Genomic DNA, 23,278 nt, shown 5'->3' with positions numbered 1-23,278 from the left:
ACTGTTTCCTGATGTTGAGGCCCATTACTAGATCAAATACGATACCAATTACCAGGCATGGACGACATATTGTTCTATTTTGTCTCATATCAGAGCATAGTTGTTTGGAATGGACGTAAAAGGTCACACATGTACATGTAGCTATATGGTTTGTCATGTATCTAATTTCAAGCCATGTACATTCAATACTATATGTACGAGTATACCAACATCTACGTCACTTCTTAATGATATCTGGCGAGATTATTACTGTCATTATATACATATTTTATATGTAAGTTAAATAATCTGATTGTAGGCACACATTGGTTATGGGAGATAGTCTCAATGTTAAAGCAAAAGAAAGCGGAACGCATAGATGCCATAAAAGAATGGAACATGATAGAAGGCATGGAGCAAGCTAATTTTGACAGTCTTCTTTCACCTAGAATTCTGAATACACATATATATTTCCGTCATTTACCAAAAGACTTTAAGAATAGGAAATGTAAAATTTTGTACATTCTGAGAAATCCAAAAGATGTGGCCGTGTCATTTTACAACCATCATTCCAAATTTTTAGAATATGAATATTCCGGCTCATGGGAACATTATTTAACAAGGTATCTGGAGGGGGATGGTAAGTCTTTTTACAGTTCTTGATTCTTATGTAATTACTGATAGGCATTAGGAAAAGGGGTTAAAAACTGAAAACCCGGCCAAGAAGCTTATCAACACTATATATTGGGCTTTAAAGCGGTTCAAAAAACTAAAACGTAATGAATTCAACAGTTTCAAAAGATTTTTTTATCAAATAAAGTTTAATAATGCAAAACGGTTTCTTTCACCCTTTCCCAACTCCATACTAACTAATGCCGCCACTGAAATTATGTAAGTGATTTTCCAATTAAACTACTTTAAATTAAAAATCAAAATTTGCAATATATTTTTAACATTAAAAATAAACGTCATAGGACAATACATTTATATATAATAATTGGTACAATTTAAAAGGAATGAGTCTGGTTTACAGACATTCAAACGGTGAACGTTTGAAATTAAAGCTTTGGGCAATGTGAACTGCCATTACAACTGAGTGTGATATCAGGTGCTATGATGGTAAGCATATCTGTTTTCATGTGAGACGATTCGTTTTACTCTGTCATGAAATAAAGTTATGCTAAAAATTGGTAAAATATATTTTAGGAGATTCACTTGTTGTCGAGTATCGATTTGCGAGTTACATAAGTAGAGTTACGAGTAACGAAAGTCGAGTTGCGAGTTACAAAAGTCGAGTTGCGAGTTACAAAAGTCGAGTTGCGAGTTACGAAAGTCGAGGTGCGAGTTACGAAAGTCGAGTTGCGAGTTACAAAACTCAAGTTGCGAGTTACGAAAGTCGAGTTGCGAGTTACGAAAGTCGAGTTGCGAGTTACGAAAGTCGAGTTGCGAGTTACGAAAGTTGAGTTGCGAGTTACAAAAGTCGAGTTGCGAGTTACAAAATTAGATTTGCGTGAAAATGGGGAAAACTGTTTTAATTTTTTGGTGTACCTCTTTAACATTTTTGAATGATGATTGCTTATAGAATTGTATACAGTATTGTTGATTCTTTTTGTTGTTTGGATTTCATCTGGGTCACTTGTAAAAAAATAAATGGTTTGCTTACATAAGTATGGTTATTTTCTGAAGAAACAGATAGCCTTTTGAAATACAGCGGATGGCTTGTAGCTTAATTATTATTAAATTTCCTAGCTAGCACCGTCATATAAAACGTAAAGGGAGATAGCAACTAAACTATAGTACATATATGTAAAAGACCCCTTCTCCAGATTTCGTTAAGAGTGGGCTCTTTGGGGCAGCTGCAGAGGCAATATTTGTTAGGGACCCCAAAATTTATTCTTTGGCAGTGACACTCAAAATTGTGGACGTTTAAGTTATATATGTCTACATTGACTAGAGGTGAAGGAGGACGGTTGAGCGCTCATAAAACCTGTTTAATCCCGCCGCATTTTTGCGTCTGTCCTAAGTCAGGAACCTCTAGCCTTTGTTGGTCTTGTATATTTTTAAATTTTGGTTCATCTATATGTTTCGGAGCATAGAATGGCGTCCATTTTCTTGATCTAGCGTGCATTGTGTTTTGGGGCCTGCTCGGGGCTGCCTCTTGATGTGGGATTTCTCGCTGTGTTGAAGACCCATTGGTGGCCTTGGGTTGACTTGTATATTTTTGTTGGGTTGTTGTCTCTTTGACATATTCCCCGTTTCCATTCTATATTTTATACATGTAGCTTTCAAAGATACTTTTGTAAAAGAGACAAAAGTTTTGGAATATGTAACTTCTTTCAACAAAACGGGTTAATCATACCCAAATCAATCAAGTTAATTTAGGAATAACATGCCGACAAATATAACTCTTTTAATTTTTTTTTACACGAAGCTCATTGTGCAGTAGTTTGGAAATTGATTAAATAAAGTTTGAATTGTCTTTATAAAACGTCAAAACATTTTTACATCAATATGAAAAAAGTGCAGTTTTAAAGCGTTTTTAGTTATTTGAAAAGTATTTGAAAAACAGAACAATTCAGAGAAATTCAACATTGACCAATGAACCATGAAAATATGGTCAAGGTCAGATGAAACATGCAAGACATATATATACACCTTACAATCATTCCATAAACCAAATATGGTTCACCTATTTCTTACAATATCTGAAAAACAGACCAAACAAGAAAAAAATAGCATTGATCAATGAACTATGAAAATGAGGTCAAGGTCAGATGATTACTACCAGACAGACATGTACACCTTACAACCATTCCATACAACAAAATATAATTGACTGAATACTTATAGTATCTGCGAAATAGACCAAAACACAAAAGTTAACTTTGACCACTGAACCATGAAAATGAGACCAAGGTCAGATGACACCTGCCAGTTGGAGGTGTACACCTTACAATCATTCCATATACCAAATATAGAAGACCTATTGATAATAGCATCTGTGATATGGACTTGACCACGAAAACTTGACTTTGTTCACTGATCCATGAAATGAGGTCAAGGTCAAGTGAAAACTGTCTGACAGGCATGAGGACCTTGCTCCTGTATAGGTGCACCACTGTATAACGTGTTGCTCGATTTTTATCCTGACCATGGAAAACCTACATTCTACATTAAAACCCGAAGTAAAGAATAAATAGAGAATATCATATGATCTTTTTAATATTACACCTGTATCAACCCGAGACATCAATATAATCCTCGAGACCTCTGCTCGTGGGATTATATTGGTCGAGGGTTCATACGGTGTGTTATATTGAAAATGCCATATCATATACTATAATTTATTTTATACTTCACGTAGAAGTTTTTTCACGTGACGTGACGTAACGAGACTGATATTGATTACGTGACGTCATACACATACAGCCGCGATATCGTGGCGGATATAAAATAGTTGCAGTTGACTGTATTACATATACAATTTGTCTGTTTTTACTACTCAGTATATAATAAACGTTGTTTTATATAATGTACAATGGCTATCTAGTTCATTTTTTGGGGTGCATGCGTCCTTTAAGGATACATTTTTATGCCCCCGCCGTACCTGAAGAGGCATTAAGTTTTACCCTTGTCCGTCTGTACGTACGTATGTCCGTTCGTACGTCCGTACGTCCCAAAGTTGGTTACCGTTCTCTAACTTTTGTTTGCCTCAACCAAATGTTATGAAACTTATACACAATGCTTATTACTACAAAACACAGATCATGTTTGAAATTGAGTGCCATCACGTGATGTCCTTTATAAACATAAAAATTGTTGAGTTTTTCGTTTCCGTTCTCTAACTTTCGTTTGCCTCAACCAAATGTTATGTAACTTATACAAAATGCTTATTACCACAAAACTCAGATCAAGTACAAATTTGGGTAGCGTCACTTTTACCATTCTTCAGTTATGTCCCTTTATATCTTTATATGATATGCAAGCGAGGGCGTCATCTGTGTCCCATGGACACATTCCACATTTATTTACAAATATTTCCAAAAATAAAACACCAAATGTGTTTTGTTTTCATTAAAATCCGAACAATTTATTAGAAAGTTAATGTCAATATATATATTTTCTCCTAATTTTCAGTAGAAATAATCTTTAAATTTATTCACTTCCATTCTACACATTTTTTCTCAAGGAATTCAGAATCAAACAAATATTTAAAAAAAAAAACCTACACCTCTCCAAAATATGGATGGCAGATGCCTGAAAGTACAACTTGATGCCATACTTACCCGGGTAAAACTTTTTTCAGGTGCTCTCGTGACAGGCTATGCATAATATTAAAATGAAAAGGAAGCACATTTTTGGAAAAATGTACAATACCCAGCTGATATCTGAAACAACAACATTTGTATCAAGGCTGCATGCAGGTCAAAAAGTAAACTTGTGACAGACAAGGCTTTCGTGCTCATACCGTAAAAACACGCCATAACATTCCTTAAAACTGTTCCTTTTTTTTTTGTAAAAGCGGTATAGCTTAATAACGTCTTTCCAAATTAAAAAAATATCCATATTATGATCTATGCCAGGAAGTTACCATAATACCATAGAAAGACATCTATAGCATGCTTATTTTTGCGTTGTAGTATTCAGATATACATACATTGAACAACTCGATTATTAACTATTCGGTATATATATGCACTCTCCGCTTGGGGTTGAATCACAAAGTTAACAAAGTTCAAAATTATTTAATTTATCACATAAAGCACATAGCATATCACATTTCTGACTAATTCATGAGATATTTTCCTAAGTTAAATGTGCAATTGTGCCTTTATTGTCCTAAACCTTTGCGAAAGACGAAGAGTTTGCACTTGGTATGCCAATGAATATCCTTTATTCAAGCGTCACTGATGAGTCTTGTATAGACGAAACGCGCGTCTGGCGTAGAAAATATTATAAGCCTGGTACCTTTGATAAGTATTTACTTTAGGCCAAACACAGTGCCATATTCTGTGAGATGTCGATAATTTGCAAGTATATTTCAGTGATAAAACACAGATCAAGTTGAATTTCGGTAGTGTCATTTTAACCATTTTTGAGTTATGCCCCTGTATAAATCGAAAAATTGCAAACTTTTAGTTTCCATTCTGTAACTTAAAAGTTTGCCCCAACCAAACATGAAACCTATACACAATACTTATTACCACAAAACTAAGATCAAGTACAAATTTGGGTAGCGTCACTTTTACTGTTCTTGAGTTATGTCCCTTTATAGTGTTGTATGCAAGCGGGGGCATCATCTGTGTCCATGGGGAATTATTCTCCATTTATTTTATTAAATGCAAAGTAAACCTGAAAATTCTGTTTAAAAAATCAGACGACACGACCGTTTATGTATACGACCGTTTATATATATAATTCTTAAGAAATTAGAGAAACATAATATTTTTGTAACTTGCAACTCGACCTTCGTAACTCGCAACTCGACCTTCGTAACTCGCAAATCGACTTTCTTAACTCGCAACTCGACTTTCTTAACTCGCGACTCGACTTTTGTAACTCGCAAATCGGCCTTTTCAACTCGCAACTGGCAACTCGACGATAAGAAACCCTCATATTGAGATATTTAGTCACAAATTGTATATTTTTATTTTCAGTTGATTATGGTTTCTGGTTTGAGTACACATTAGACTGGGAAAGAGTCATGGAAGATAACCCTGAGTACCCGATACATACCTTACATTATGAATCCATGAAACAGGTATGCTATATGTTAGAAATCATAATAATATGAAATTCATGCTTTGGGCTGTTTTCCGATCTTTGGTCGGGTTGTTGTCTCTTTGACACATTCCCCATTTCCATTCTCAATTTTATTTCGTCTCAGAGTTAATAAAACAGTTGTCCACGATTGCAGAAAAAGGTCGAACAGCTACCCATTCAGGGGAAAAACGAGTGTGAAAAGTCCATTCCCTGGAAATTTAGTTTGAAAACTTATTTAAATCACTAACTGATAGGCATGATTTATTTTTTCTTTTCTGATTTAGATTTTAAATTTTAGTTTTTTGATATTTTGTTTACTTTATCTCTCACGACTATTTGATTTTTAAGATTGCTATTAGTTTATTCATCTCAACATCTTGTATATACCTATGTATATGACAAAATATAGTGTTTTTTTTTATTGTTGGCTGTTTATCGTCAAGTGGCAAATAGTTCCCGAATGTTATTATATGTACACTTTTGAAGGTTTTTTTGGTTGCTAGGTTGATATGACGTATACCCCATATGTTCTATTTTTCATATGCTGAAATATGCTGACGATTATATAATAATAAGAGAACTCTTTAGCATTTGAAATGTCAATACTTTTAGATATTTTAAACAAAACATAAAGATTGATGCCGTCTTCAAATTTTTGGGAACTGTTCTGTTTTCTTCCGTAAAACACGTTATTTCTAGGAGTTATATCCTTTAAAAAAACATGTCTGTAAATTTGTTAGACTATATTGAATTCGGAAAGTTTAGTACTAAACCGACCCTTATTGTCAATTTGTCGGTGTATTTAAGATAAGAAGCAGATGTAGTTATGTCTGTGACATCCTTTATTTAAAATTAGATGAGATTCGATCAACGTTTTTACTAAAATAAAACTATCCTGTCAAACTGCTGTATACATCATTTATATATCTGCCTTTAAAATTAAAAAAAACCGAAGTGACTACAAAGGGTCATGTCATGTGTGAGAAAAACTCATCATAGATACCAGGATTAAAATTGTGTACGCCAGACATGTAACTATGTATTGCATGATTTTGTTTACTGTGGTATCAATTTGTTATTTTACTCTTACATATTCTGTTATATTTGACTATGTTGTTTTCATTGTGATTATATTATTTTAAAACTAAACGTCTCTCGAAAAAGGAGAGAGCAGGATAGACAAGACTAGGACATTAAATTATATCGTATAACAAAACAAGTTTCACGCATTTGGTTTCCAGACAATAACTTTTTTGTATAAGTGTATTGGTCTCTATGAGATTGTACCACAAGATTCAATACCACCAAAGGAAGGTTGGGATTGATTTAAGGGGGTTATTGTCTTAACTATGTAGGAATTAGGGCCCAAAAAGGGTCCAAAAACAAGCATTTTTCTTGTTTCAGGACAATAACTTGTGAATAAGTGTATGGATCTCTATGCAATTGTACCACAAGGTTCCATACCTCAAAAGGAAGGTTGTGATTGATTTTGGGGGCTATGGCCCAAACCATTAAGGAATTAGGAGCCCAAAAAAACAAGGATATTCTGGTAGCCGGACATAACTTGAGTATAAGTCTTTGTTTGATTTCAACAAAAAAAAAATGATTTCTTGATGTTTTGTACTTTCCCCAACTATTCAGAGCTCGACCTCTGCGGTCATTTCAAGCTGCGCCTTGAGGAGCATTTTTTTATCTGCCACAAAGTGGCTATGGTCAACTGGGACGAAACTCAAACTGAATCTTTAAGTCAACACCACTTATGTAAAGAAAATCAGATCAATATCTGAAGGCATTACAAAAAAGTACGAAAACTGTTTGATTTTACAATGACGAAAGTATGGACATAAGTAACACTATACACCAACTTTTACACGGAATTACAACTCTTAGAAAATTTCATGAAAATTGTACATGTCCGGACTTTTTTTTGTAACGGTAACGCCTGATCTGCAATTAATTGATGGTACCAGTGTATAAGGATACTTTCCAGGTGGAGTTTGCGTTTCATTCGGGTTTAGTGACTTTTGGTGGAATGACGGCAATCACACAGCTTAATGCGATTGAAGTAATTGAGGTTATGATCCGGCAACGAATAGTACATATATATACCATGTACAACAATTTCTATTCCATTTATAAATCCCAACTCGGTGTTTTTGTGGAAGCATGTTCGAATCGAGTGTCAGGACGTATTATTATTATCTCATTAAAGTGTTATCGTACTGAATATGCATGTTATATTCTCTGCTGTATTGTAAGCTTCCATTGATCAATCAATATATTTAAAAATTATCGTTCAAACACTTTCTTTGTTGTCGAGAGTTGAATATCTGCTTCCCAACATTTATTTATACCATTAAGGCGATCATAATACTGGGTTGAGATGCATGACGTTATCTTTGTCTTGAGCAGCAACATAAGAATTTTATATAGAACAACAAATTTATTAATTTTGTAAAAAATGTTTCCGTACTCCTAACAACAAAATTATTATATTTAAATTTACCTGTGTACGTTATTTTGTTAACACCATTTTGTCCCAGGTTAGAGTTGTCTTTTTGACACTGTTGCTACGTCTTTTTTTATATTAATATTGTATTTATATTGTGTCATAGATCAAACTTATTCGTTCAGTGTATGTTTACTTATTTTTGTTTATATGTCTTTTTGATCGAGTTAAGCCATTTCAATTGATATTTTATAGTGTGTCTTTTTATGTTGTAATGTTACACTACTATCTCGGGTAAGGATGAAGGTTGGCGACTGTTAAAACGTTTAAACCCGATGCATTTAAATGCACCTGTCCTAAGTCAGGAGCCTGTTGTTCAGTGGTCGTCGTTTGTTGGTGTGGTTCATAAGTGTTTCTCGTTTCTCGTTTTTGTATATAGATTAGACCTGTCCTAAGTCAGGAGCCTGTTGTTCAGTGGTCGTCGTTTGTAGGTGTGGTTCATAAGTGTTTCTCGTTTCTCGTTTTTGTATATAGATTAGACCGTTGGTTTTCCTGTTTGAATTCTTTTACACTCGTCATTTTGGGACACTTTATAGCTTGCTGTTCGGTGTAAGCCAAGGCTCCGTGTTGAAGGCCGTACTTTGACATATAATTGTTTACTTTTTATACATTGTGACTTGAATGGAGAGTTGTCTCATTAGCACTCATACCACATCTTCTTATTTATATTTGTTTCCCAATTTTAATATTTACCATTTATTATAGTAAAAACCTGGGTACATATAGTTATGGTTATGTACCATTGAATCCTCATTTGAAGTGCCTCCAGCAGTAGTTCCAGTTCGATATATAACCTATTGCAGACCGTCTCATACTAGTATATGGGCAAATCATACAGAAAATCGTTATACGATAAATGTGTCATTGGAAATGTACCGGATGGTCGGAATCATTTGAATACACCAATTAACTTAATTGTGTACAAATGAAATGGCATTTGAGACTAAGCGTTACATGAGGGTTACTATTATCTGATTTGATTATGTTCACTCTATGTAAGATTATTAAATTTTATAACCTTGGAAATATTTGATGTATTTTTGTTGAGATTGTAATAATCCAGTAAGACATCAAAATATCATTAAGGTCAATGTCGTAGTTCTATGGAACGCCACAGCTGTCTTATGTGGAACTCTGATATTACTTTATGTTGTTTTATTATTACTTGATGATATTTTGTCTTTACTTAATATGGTTTTGACATTACGTAATGATGTTTTGATATAACTCAATATGGAATAGTCATTACTTAATTATATTTCGATATTACACGATATGGTTTCGTATTGACTTGATATAGTTTTGTCATTACTCAATATGGTTTTGTCATTACTCGATGTGGTTTCACCATTATTTAATGTGGTTGTGTCATTAGTCAATGTGGTTTTAACATTATTTGATGTGAATGTGACTTAACGTTATGTAGTTGTTTCATTACATGATGTGGTTTTGTTATTTTGTAATGATGATTTGCCTATTTGTTATATGGTTTTAACATTACGTAATGATGTTTCAAAATTTGACGATTTTACACTACATGATGTGTTTGTTTCATTATTTGATGTGGTCTTGTCATTATTTGATGTGGTTATCCCATTACTTGATGAGGTAAAATCACGTGACCAATTCGGAAAAAAATATGTTCTATTTTTAAACAGATTTCAATATATCATTTGTTTAATGTGCTTTGGATGGGTATCGCTATCCATTGAGTTAAAGTTCAAATTAAAGTTCGAGTGGTTGTTCAGAGTTATTTGGTATGAAAAAGGGGAACGGCAGACAATAATAAGAAAAAAAGTATTAAAAAGTTTACAGTATTTCGTACATAATTGGGATATTCCCAAACCACTTGGTCTTGTTGTTTTTATCCTAAGTTCTCAAACGGAAGCAGTATTTTGTAATAAATTTGTAAAATATTCCACGAAACCCTGTGTCTCGCCTGATATTGCTGCTGTAAGTGTAAAAGCGTCATGTCGATCGGCTGTACATTTATCTATTATACATTTATCGGTAAAAACAAATAAAAAAAATGTTTTTCTGTAGATGCTTTTTCTTGAAATTGAGGAATAACTCCTATACAAGTTTTAAAACACTTCATGGAGGTTTACAAATGTATCATGTCAAACAGTTTAATTCGGTTTTATTTAACTAAAACAAAACTGTATGGTTTTCAACAATAAGCAAAACCTATACCCTGTAGTAAGTTATAAAAGGTCCCGAAATGAAAAATGTAAAAAACTAGAAACCTAACGATCTATAGATAGAAAGATAGATAGATACTTTATTCTCTAAAAACTAATTACAAGTTTACAGAGAAACATACAATATCAATTCAGATACAATAGTTGAGGTAAACAAATACAGTATGATATTCTAAAAGTACAAAATTATGATGGCATACATGTTTATTAACATGTATAATGAAAGGTTAAAATCAACAGAAATTAAAAAAAAAAATGGAGATGGAGACGCCGACGCCGACGCCACTATCGACGACGAAATATAGGTTTGTTGTGTCTCACTGCCGCTACATTGATGTCGCAGGCTCGACACAAATCAAAAGACTTGAACTTTATTGTTAACAAATGAAACACTTCAAATCAACTCACACTAAAGTTACAGGGAAACGGGGGGATGGGGGCTCGGACTTAGCGACAAAGCATAAATACTATAAAATAAGAATTCTCAGAATTTTGTTTTAGCGAACTTATATGGATATCAATCTTTTATTTGTAATCAATTGAATTCCCTGATCTACCTCGCACTAATTGAAAAATAAACTTTTTGGAATATCTGTTTCACATGTGACGACGGACATGTTCCAGTGGTCGTAACCATAATACCGTTATCTTTTCCTTGAATGTGAAATACCAAATAAAACCAAATCACTGGGTTTGTACTTTCTCGAATAACACGACGGGTGCCTTTCTGGAGCATCCGAGATCACCCCGATGGATTTATATTACCCAGTCATACCGATCTATTGAGTCAGCCAAATGAAACTGTTTTGTATGCCACCGCAACTGAAAGTTGGGGGGCATATTGTTTTACCCCTGTCCGTCCGTCCGTCTGTCCGTCCCATTATGGATATATAGTTATTCCGCATAACTCCTCCTACAGTTTGAATCGTAGGAAGTTTTCTCTTTACTGTCTTTTTGTACAATTATTGAAGGTGTGCATGTGGTCAGGGTGTTTATTTTTATTATCTTTTGCTCTTTTGGGAGATAATTGAACTTTTTTTTGTCATTTTTGGGGTATAAGCGGTTAATTTAAATGAGTTGAGTGCGGGGGCATCACTTTGTCTAGTTTACATTTTTTTCTCGTTTTGTGTTGTTACACAACTGTAACAGTCCGATGTAAGGTTAGGATTAGCGCTCACATACATGTTAAACTCCACCACGTGCACTTTCTTTATGTACCTGCCCCAAGTCAGGAGCATGAAGTTCAATTGTTGTCGTTGTATAAATGTGTGTCATTTTTTTTAAAGATTGTTTAAATATAAATAAGACCGTTTGTTTTGTCGTTTGAATTTTTTCACATGGTGCATGGTGGCCTTTTGTAGCTGACTATACGGTTTGTTGAAGGCTGTACGGTTGCCTATATATGATTTCTTACTGCATTTAAACTCTGGTGGATAGTTGTCTCATTGTCAATCACACCACATCTAACTTTATTTCAACTTTTATGTTGCGTTTTGTATACTGTAACATTGTTTATCTTTTGTACGCATACCCAGGAGCCCTCTTTTCGGAAGCCCGAGCAAAGTCCTTGTTCCGCGATAGAAAATTTAATTACGAACTCATATAAGATAGCTCGAATTTCAACTCAAAATCTTAATTAATCTGAATGAGACTTAAATTCGAATCTTACTCAAACTCAAAAAGTGACTCAAATTTAATGTTGTAACTAGAACTCTATCTTTAAATGTGACTCAAACTCGAAGTCCAACTCGAAACTCAATGCTAACTAAAACTTTAATTCTAATAATGACTTGAATTCGAGATCGAAGACTAACTCAAAGTATAACTCAAACAGTAACCCGAACTTTAATTTGAACTCTAATTCGATGGATGGCCACACTCATCCAAGGCACATACAACATGGAAATCTATCTAAAAATAGAACAGGTTTTTCCGAATTGGTCACGTGATTTTACCTCATCAAGTAATGGGATAACCACATCAAAGAATGACAGGACCACATCAAATAATGAAACAAACACATCATGTAGTGTAAAATCGTCAAATTTTAAAACATCATTATGTAATGTTAAAACCATATAAAAAATAGGAAAATCATCATTACAAAATACCAAAACCACATCATGTAATGAAACAACTACATAACGTTAAGTCACATTCACATCAAGTAATGTTAAAACCACATTGACTAATGACACAACCACATCAAATAATGGTGAAACCACATCGAGTATTGACAAAACCATATTGAGTAATGACAAAACTATATCAAGTCAATACGAAACCATATCGTGTAATATCGAAATATCATTAAGTAATGACTATTCCATATTGAGTTATATCAAAACATCATTACGTAATGTCAAAACCATATTAAGTAAAGACAAAATATAATCAAGTAATAATAAAACAACATAAAGTAGTATCAGAGTTCCACATAAGACAGCTGTGGCGTTCCATATAGTTCTACCAACATGGCCACGATGACTAAAGATAGAATAGAATTGAAAATGTGGGGAATTATATTTTTAAAACCAGAATAGATTCAAAAATCGAACAGGGTATCTAGATTAAAGTTTTATAATTTTATACCGGCATATTTACCTACACGGTCACCATAGCTATAACAGGACGTAAGGAAAATGCAGCTTATTTTCCAATATCTAAAACTAAATGGATGCAGAAAATCAGAAAGGGGTAAACATGTTCAGAATGTAAAGATATACTAGCTCTCTGTCTGTACCAAAATTATCAGTCGCAACCTTATAGCGCTTATTGGTCGGAAATGACGATTTTTAACAAATAAATCATTTTTGCCTTTTACTAGTAAATTATAGTAGATAAATAGAAATGCACATGGTCATTCAAGATCTACAAAAATGCCATATGATAAAGCTTTCATTCGACTTCTTATGGGAGTTATTACCCTTGAATAAAGCATTTTTAGTATTGTTGTATTTCTGTCTATTATCTTGAAAAATATAATAAATAGACAGCAGGGAGCTGTTTAAAAAGAGGAGAAAAAAGCTTGTAATTGTTATGAGTTACAATTTATGACTAAAATCAGCAAAGACCCATCGAAACAACATCTGATACAAAAATTTAACAATACTTTTAGATATTTGGATGATATATTGGCTCTCAATAATGACGACTTCAGTATGTATACTAAAGAAATTTATCCTGTTGAACTTACTTTAAATAAAGCTAATACTAACAATGACCATTGTCCTTTCCTCGATCTTGATATCTATATCATTAACGAGAAGCTTAATACAAAAATTTATGATAAAAGAGATTATTTTTCATTTCCTATCTTTAATTATCCATTTTTAGATGGTGACGTTCCCTTGTCACCATCTTATGGTGTTTATATATCTCAACTTGTACGATTCGCTCGTGTATGTAACAACGTATTAGATTTTAGCGAGAGAAATTTATGTATTACTGAAAAATTATTACACCAGGGTTTTCGGTATCATAAACTAGTCAAAACATTTACTAAATTTTATCATCGGTATAAGGACATCATTCGTAAATATAACTCAACATGCAGACATCTTATACGTTCGGGTATTTCACATCCAATCTTTTATGGTAATATTCTTTACAAAGCACAAAAATGTCAGTATTCACCTCAAAAGCTAACAAAACCTTTAAACAGACTTATTTAGAAGGGATATAGTTACCATACTGTTGTCAGGTCATTAAAGATTGCATATTTTGGCTTTAATATTGATTCACTTATAGGGTCTTTGCATCGGAATTAAACATATTTATTCTAAAACCAGTTGTTGGCATGACACGGGTTATGTTCTTCTCATATATTTTATGATGGTATAATACTAAACCCCTAACAGGAGGGATTGTGCCTGATATTCATATGATGAAGACATAACTTTCAATCAGTTTAATTGAGGTCTGGAGCTGGCATGTCAGTAACTGCTAGTAGTCTGTTGTTATTTATGTATTATTGTCATTTTGTTTATTTTCTTTTGTTTCCTATTCTGACATCGGACTCGGACTTCTCTTAAACTGAGTTTTACTGTGCGTACTGTTGTACGTTTGTTTTTTCTACATTGGCTAGAGGTATAGGGGGAGGGTTGAGATCTCAAAAAACATGTTTAACCCCGCCGCATTTTTGCGCCTGTCCCAAGTCAGGAGCCTCTGGTCTTTGTTAGTCTTGTATCATTTTTAATTTTAGTTTCTTGTGTATAATTTGGAGTTTAGTATGACGTCCATTATCACTGAACTAGTATACATATTTGTTTAGGGGCCAGCTGAAGGACGCCTCCGGGTGCGGGAGTTTCTCGCTGCATTGAAGACCCATTGGTGGCCTTCGGCTGTTGTCTGCTCTTTGGTCGGGTTGTTGTCTCTTTGACACATTCCCCATTTCCATTCTCAATTTTATTGAAATATTTTCCAAATAAAATTTGTATCACGATGTTTACTTTAATATCAATATGTCTGATTTTTTTTCAAGATGAGCAATTCAGACTCTGTAGCCTCTTATTAAAATATCTTTTTCTTATTTGTTTGCAGAATAGTTTAAATGAAATAAAACGAATTGCAAAATTCCTGGAAATTGAAGTAACTGATGATTTGGTGCGGGAAATTGATGATTTGTGTTCTTTTGAGAAAATGAAAAAAGAGAAAAATAAAAATGAAGATGTTAATGTATGGAAAGATAAAGAGCCAGGAATGTATCGCAAAGGTAGTGAAGTATTGAAATATTTTGGACTATGTTACCCGACCTCATAAATGATACATACACCCAACTTTTGACTTCTTTGAGAAAACGAACAGTCTATTTTACATGCATGACTTAAAATCTCAGACAACTGCGGGTAAAATTACCTGACGTCTCTGTCGTATTTGGACAAGCACATCATCAGACAGGAACTTTGAAGTGCAAAACAATTAACAACAACAGTCCCACTAAGCATTATTGAGTAATTTTACTGCATTTGAAAGAGAAATATTTAGTACATATATCTAAGCTTTTTTGATTGACTTTCTTAAAAATTTTGGCTAAAAAGTGGAGTGTAACATTTGTTAAATTATCTAATATTTGAATCAATTATTGTGTAACCATCAATCGTACAATATATATAAACACAACCCTTATTTAGATATGATTAAAATGAGATGTGGGGTATACGTCAATGAGACAGCAACCGAACGACACAAATAAACAAACGGCATCTAGAGGGCAAAATACAATTTTCAACAATAGATAGATGTTTATACAAAATATCCCGAGTTTATGCATGCTGTGAATAAATTAAATAGAAACAATCAAAGATCTGCCATCAACACCCAATTTTCGCCAACGAGACAGCAACACAACGACATAAACAAAAGACATCTAGCTATCTACATACGGTCTTCTGCAAAGAACAAATATTTAAACAAAATGTAAAGGTATAAATCGACCAACCCCTTAATCTTATGCCTAGGTCACACATTCACGGATTTGACGCCAGATTAGCTACGGATACGACCCGGCATCATTCGTGGTAATCTGTATTGGTCCGTAGATTTCCTTACTGTAGCCGTAGTCATACGTAGCAGTACTTGTATATCCATGACAATTTTTGAACCTGCGCAAAATTTGACCACGGATCAAACAACCGTAGTATATCCTTACTAAACAGTATAAGAACGTACGGATCCGTTTTAGTCCCTATTAAAACCGTATTAATCCGTACTTATTCGTAGGCCCGAAGGATTTCTACGGCTAGTTCCGGACAACTGCGTACTAGTACGGTTACACCACGTATTTGTTAAGGATACAATACGATTTGTTACGAATTTGTCATGGAACGGCACGATTTCATTACGTTGCAATACGGATAGCTAGGGATCAGCCAGGATTCTCAAAGTCTTTTACGGTTTACTACGTTACAACACGACAAAATACGGAATATTACGACAAACTGACATCAGGTTTCTGTACAAATACTCCCTACTTATAGGGCCAAAGTAGTCTGTGTCTTGCCGTAGATGTATACATAACATTATCCAATATGAACAATCAACAACTGATGCTTGCAATTAATTGGCTGGATATTGATATGGCACAAAATGCCAGGGCAGTGGTCGAGCTACTTGATTACAGACGTAAATGTGACAGGAGGCAGAGGAGATGGTGGACTAGGGACTGGTTTCTCCGAAAACCTATCCATGGCCAGTATGAGGCCCTCATGGCTGAATTTGTGCGGCAAATCCAGCTGCATTTAAGAATTTGTAGGAATAGACCCAAATATGTTTCAAGAACTGCTACATGTCTTTGGTCCGAGGATGACGAAGAACACCACCTGGTACAGACAGACCGATAAATAATTTGATAAACGAAAAAAAAAAAATCATCGATTCACTGCCATAAAGAACTGATAAATCACAAGCTTAAGGTAGATTCATTTTATACCGCCATCTTGGATTGTACAATAGCAGTACATAATCGGTCTAGTTTTTTCCTAAATCTGCAAATTCTGAGACATATTTGCAATTTATGTGTAAGACTGTTAATTTTTATAAAGAAAAATAAGTGATTTATTGGATAATCACTAATGATTATACAAATACCAAATATTTGTGTTTTTAGAAAAAAAATTTCAACTTAGCCATTTAAGGGGAGATAACTCTTATAGTAATAGTTTTATACTGGACTGATAGTGAAAATTTCATTTTTTACTTGTAGAATGAAAACATGTTCGGTGACACCATTTTTTATTTTTATTTTTTTAAAGCATACTATAAAAATTTATTATATCAAAACCTATCTTCTCATATTTTATTTCAAAATTCTATCTCATTGATTTCTTTTTATTCACAAAAATGTGTATTTTCATGAACAATCTATGCAAATTTGTACAATTTTGCACGACTTGTAGCTTGAAAAATAGTACGATGACCCATACTTTTTATTATATTTTTGAAAAAAAGCATAGTAAAATCTTCATTTTGGCAAAGTATAAGAAAATTCTATATGAGGAAATATATACCGATGATCCACCTTAATTAGAAATGATTAACGGCTCAGAAAATGTGGCGATTCGTACTATTCCGTATCAGACCGTTCTCATTCGTACTAACCCTTACTTATACCGTAGCAAACCGCTGTTTATCCGCAGTACATACGCCCCGACACGTGTTGATGCGTATTATACCATGTCATTCCCGTATTTAACCGCGTCGTACCGTAAAAATCCGTATCACTCATGTCGCCAAATGACCCCTTTTTTGCATTACCCTTGGTATATACGTCAAAACCCGTAGTCACACCGTTTTGCATCCGTATCGGACTACGGAAACTGCATTTCCGGGATCATCCGTGAGATTTAATCCGTAGTGGAACCGGCGAGGTGACCCGTGAATGTGTGTGACCTAGGCATTAAACAAATATAACTACAAAAAAATGTACTTCTTTATTTTATAATAAGAAAATGTGGTATGAGTGCCAACTCTCCACAACAGACCAAACGACACAAAAGTCAGCAACCACAGGGAAACGCACGGCCTTCAACAACGAGCTACAAAAAGCCTCGACATGACAAATGCAAAACAATTCAAACGAGAAAACCAACAATTCGAAATGTGTATGCTTGTACCATTTCTTCACATTTCACTATATTCTATATGTTCTTTCATTACAGGACAAGTTGGTGATTGGAAAAATTGGTTCACTGTCGCACAAGACGATTTATTTGACAAGTTTTATAAAGAGAAAATGTCAAAGTCAAAAGTCAAAATGCAATTCATTGTATAAAAAGAATGTAGAAAGTTTTTTTAAAAGAAATCCAGAATTTAACATTCAACGTTTTTATAGGATGAGGGATCCAATATTTGAATATATATGGTGCTAATGAAAAAATATTTTGTGACATCAAATATTTGTCAGTACACACTATGTCCAATTATAACCAGTTTTTTTTTCTTATATTTGTTAAAATGTTATATATTATAATCTGTCAGTTTTATATTATGGAAATATGGAGCTCTATAAAATTGCATTGTTGAACACAGTAATTTTAATTGATTTTATGTCTGGAATAGACACATACATCATTTTTCGATATTTAGATGAAGAATACATTCAAAATTTCATCAATATCAGAAAAACCGCCAAATAAGGTATACAGCGCCTCAAAATAAAAGGATAAAAAACTGATGTATGTATATATATAACTCTTTTAAAACAAGTCTGTCAGATTTATACTAAACTTCCTGAATATTCAACTTTTCAACCTACACTTGTCGTATGATCTCGTATAAAGTACGCCTACGCTTTCTGAGTACCTGATTCATGTATGTATGGAGTTTATACTTTCTAATATTTTATTGGTTTTTGTCTAGCCTCCGACGAAAGTTTCGGAAAGCGACACATAGGGGTTGCTTTTCCGGCGACGATGACAACGACGACGGCGGCGACGGCTCCGGATCCGGAGTCAACAATTGTTAAGTTTTCTACTTAAGTTAGTTTGATAGGAACTACTTGTGATATATCATTGATATTTACTATGAAGTTGCATTACTATCAGTACAAAAAGCTTCATATTGTGACTCGCAGCTGATATTTTACGATATCAATATGCAGACAACCTGATAATCAGTACATATCAGTTTGACGAATATTTCGAGGCCCTGCCCCCTAAGTCATGGTCCAGTGACTTTGAATTAATAAGCAATTTTCAATATTAAGTTTTCTGCTTAAGATAGTTTGATAGGAACTACTTGTGATAGATCATTGATATTTACTATGAAGTTGCATTACTATCAGTACTTATCGGTCGTCCCACTGTCTGTATCACTCTGCTCACCTTTTAAATACCTTTGACCCGGACATATCACCGACGTCATAATATATGAACCGACGTTGATAAGTTTGACCAGAACTTATCACGAAACTTATCACGTCATCTTCCGGTTTGCTGGTGAAACAAAGAAAACATTTGTTTCTATCATGCAAAATACGCAAATTCAACCCGATAAATCGATTATCGGGATGCCTGCATATTTATATTGTAAAATATTAGCTGCTCGACACAATATGAAGCACTTTTGATCTCGTTCGCTGCACTCACTCGACAAAAAACTTCATATTGTGACTCGCAGCTGATATTTTACGATATCAATAAGCAGACAACCTGATAATCAGTACATATCAGTTTGACGAATATTTCGAGGCCCTGCCCCCTAAGTCATGGTCCAGTGACTTTGAATTAATAAGCAATTTTCAATGTTAAGTTTTCTGCTTAAGTTAGTTTGATAGGAATTACTTGTGATAGATCATTGATATTTACTATGAAGTTGCATTACTATCAGTACTTATCGGTCGTCCCACTGTCTGTATCACTCTGCTCACCTTAATAACTTTGACCCGGACATATCACCGACGTCATAATATATGAACCGACGTTGATAAGTTTGACTAGAACTTATCACGAAACTTATCACGTCCTTTTCCGGTTTGCTGGTGAAACAAAGAAAACATTTGTTTCTATCATACAAAATACGCAAATTCAACTTGATAATCAGTACATATCAGTTCGACGAATATTTCGAGGCCCTGCCCCCTAAGTCATGGTCCAGTGACTTTGAATTAATAAGCAATTTTCAATATTAAGTTTTCTGCTTAAGTTAGTTTGAAAGGAACTACTTGTGATAGATCATTGATATTTACTATGAAGTTGCATTACTGTCAGTACATATCAACAATACCTTCCGTTATCTAGATGATATTTTTTCGTTAAATAATCCAGAGTTCTCTAAATATACTACCGAAATTTACTCAAAAGAACTTACTTTAACTAAATCTAACATAAACAGCAGTAGTTGTCCTTTTCTAGATTTGGACATTTCAATCTCTAAAGGGAAACTCCATACTAAAATTTACGACAAAAGAGACTACTTTTCATTCCCTATTGTTAATTTTCCTTTTTTGGACGGCGATGTTCCTTTGGTTCCATCATACGGTGTTTATATATCCCAACTCGTTCGTTATGCCCGTGTGTGTAGTGATGTCATAGATTTTAACGAACGTAATCAATGCGTCATTGGTAAATTATTAAGTCAGGGATTTCGTTACCATAAATTACGTAAAACTTTTACTAAATTCTTTCATAGATACAAAGATTTGAGTAGTAAATTTGGCTGTACCTGTAGAAAACTGATTAAAAACGGTATTTCACATCCTAAATTTTACGGTAATATTGTACTTAAAGCGCGGAAATCACTATATGATCCGTGTAAACTCATCGAACCTTTAAACAAACTTATTAGTAAAGGTTATCTTACCAATGTTGTAATTAGATCTTTGAATATAGTTTACATTGGTACTAATATCGATTTTGTCATCAGCAAATTAAAACATAACTAAATTTGTATTCTTTTCAAACGGGATGTATAAAGACACACCCACGTTCATTTTGATCTATAAAGAGGTTAACTCCTAACTATCCTACTGCCTGTCGATACATTTATTTTTGGCATTGCACAAGTCATGTCTTCTTTGACTGTCCATGACGTTAAAATACTAAATCCCTGGGATGCGTTTTAGTTGATTTTAGTCTCTGATGCATGATTTTTTATTATTAATTGTTTTTGGCTTTTAACTAGCTTTCAGTAACTGCCAGTACTCTCAAATCGTACTTTCTTGTTTATTTGACCTGTTGATACTAATTGTAATGCTTTTTTGTTATTCAATGTTATTCAGGGTTATATCTGGTCTATATACCAGCTTTGATAAGTGTTTGGTATTACTATAAATTTTCACTTCTTCTTACTATGAACATCAAAATTATTTATTGTGTAAAAAAACATTTCCTTTCTCTATTTGAACTGTACACGTATACCTAACAACAAAATTATTTTCATTTACCTGTGTTTAAAGTAATTGCAAATGGCTGATATTTTTGTTCAAGCATATTGATTTTCTTAAATTATTTAACATTTCACAGCGGTATAACATGTTACTTTTATTATTCTTCCCTTAGTTTATTTATTTTGTATTTACATTGTATCATATATCAAATTTATTTGTTCAGTGTATATTCACTGGTGTTATTATGTCTTTTGATTGAGTTAAGCCATTTCAAATGATATTTTATAGTGTGTCTTTCTATGTTGTGATGTTACACTATTGTTTCAGAAAAAGGGTGAAGGTTTGGTACCATTAGAACGTTTAAACCCGCTGCAATTGTTTGCACCTGTCCTAAGTCAGGAATCTGATGTTCAGTAGTTGTCGTTTGTTGATGTGGTTCATAAGTGTTTATCGTTTCTCATTTATTATATAGATTAGACCGTTGGTTTTCCCGTTTTAGAATGATTTAGAATAATAAATTACTAAGAAACTAAGATTCCAACTCCTTTAGACAAAGTTGACCTTAGGTGAATTGGCTATTCATTTTCGGTAACTTTTTTGGACATATAGCTCCAAACGTTTCTACGTATTTATACATCCCTGGCTTTCAAATGTTTTGAGTTTTAGCGTTCCTTGTGAAAGGTAAATCTACAAAAGCGCTTCGGACGCACGACATTTATAAAGTTTCCTTCATTTATACACATGGAAATTATAGAAAAGGGGAAGGCAGATGGCTATTGATTTTGGAGTAAATAGGTCCTAGTTCAAGGTCGCTGTTAGTAAAAAGTCTTTTTCGGGAGAGTGGTTTCTAGATTGTCACTTGAGTTTTTCTTAATTAATTGAAATGAAACTTGTAAAGTTAGAAGATACAGAAAGGGGAAAGACGTATTTCGATTATTGGGTTGATAATTCATTTGTACTTAAAATATTTATTTAAAGTTGGCTTTAGTTTCCTTTTTATGTTTATAATTAAACTTGAATAAATGGCAAAGGCCATTATACCTGACAATAATAGACTGAAAATAAACAATAATTAATTGCAATTTGTTGTTTCTAGGAACTGTTTTGAGAAACAATTGTTGGATTTCTGAAAAACATATTCAACTGGTTAATTGTTCAAAGAGTAGGAAGCTTGTCGATTTAAGGTCAGTTGGTCAAAACTCAAGGTCATAGTTGCTAAGAATAGCTGTACATAGTATGAAATTCTTTAATAATTTGGTTTCTATATGAAATCTCTTAAATATGTCTATTTTGTTCTTGAATATTTTTTCTGGTCATGTGCTTCTAGACCTGGCGGGAAACCAGGATCAGGTGAAACCTTGCCCATTTGTTTTAAAAGTGAATGTCCAAAAAGGGTTGTTATGTATATTGGAACTCTGGAGAAAGTATTGGTAACAATTTTGGTTTCTAGATACCTGACATTTCATTCTCCCCGGAGCTCAAGTTCTTGCCTGTACCAAGTCAGGAATATGACAGTTGTTTTCCATTCGTTAAATGTGTTTGAGCTTTTGATTTTGCCATTTTATAAAGGACTTTCCGTTTTGAATTTCGCTTGGAGTTCGTCATTTTTGTTATTCTACTTTTTGCTTAGTCATGTTTGTTTTGATGATAACTAGTATCCCACAATGAATTTATTCAGATGAAAAAAAAATAGTAACCATAGTACATGCTTAATTTGTCCCTCCAAGCAGAAATGAATGTTGAGCACAAATGCTTTCTCATGTATAATATTGGGTAATATCAGTTGGGTGTGCCGGTTTTTTTAGTTGGTTAGACTTATTACCGGGTTTGTACTAACATGAGCAACACGACGGGTGCCACATATGGAGCGTTATCTGCTTACCCCTCCGGCGGACTTGAGATCCCCCAGTTTTTGGCGGGGTTCGTGTTGCTCAGTCTTTATATTTCTATATATTTTTGAATGTCCCTTTGGTATCTTTCGCCTCTCTTTTACTTGTTTAG

At 33.7% G+C, this 23,278-nt stretch overlaps 2 protein-coding genes across 3 annotated transcripts in view; one reads left to right on the top strand and one right to left on the bottom strand.

The window, feature by feature from the left end:
- LOC127732650 (sulfotransferase 1B1-like) overlaps positions 1–18,375 on the top strand; it is a 29,123-nt gene extending 10,748 nt beyond the window's left edge. For both annotated transcript variants that reach the window (XM_052241766.1, XM_052241765.1), the window contains exons 3-6: positions 299–619; positions 5,637–5,740; positions 14,995–15,166; positions 18,111–18,375. In XM_052241766.1, the coding sequence (XP_052097726.1) occupies positions 299–619; positions 5,637–5,740; positions 14,995–15,166; positions 18,111–18,223 (710 nt within the window). In that variant the 3' untranslated portion in view covers positions 18,224–18,375. The remainder of the gene's footprint in view (positions 1–298; positions 620–5,636; positions 5,741–14,994; positions 15,167–18,110) is intronic.
- LOC127732641 (dedicator of cytokinesis protein 9-like) overlaps positions 1–23,278 on the bottom strand; it is a 401,298-nt gene that overhangs the window by 105,134 nt on the left and 272,886 nt on the right. The window lies entirely within an intron of this gene.

Source organism: Mytilus californianus, unplaced genomic scaffold, assembly GCF_021869535.1.
Source record: "Mytilus californianus isolate M0D057914Y unplaced genomic scaffold, xbMytCali1.0.p SCAF_26, whole genome shotgun sequence".
Taxonomy (NCBI): domain Eukaryota; kingdom Metazoa; phylum Mollusca; class Bivalvia; order Mytilida; family Mytilidae; genus Mytilus; species Mytilus californianus.
Note: the sequence above shows the minus strand (reverse complement) of the source record. Positions and strands in the feature narration are given on the sequence as shown.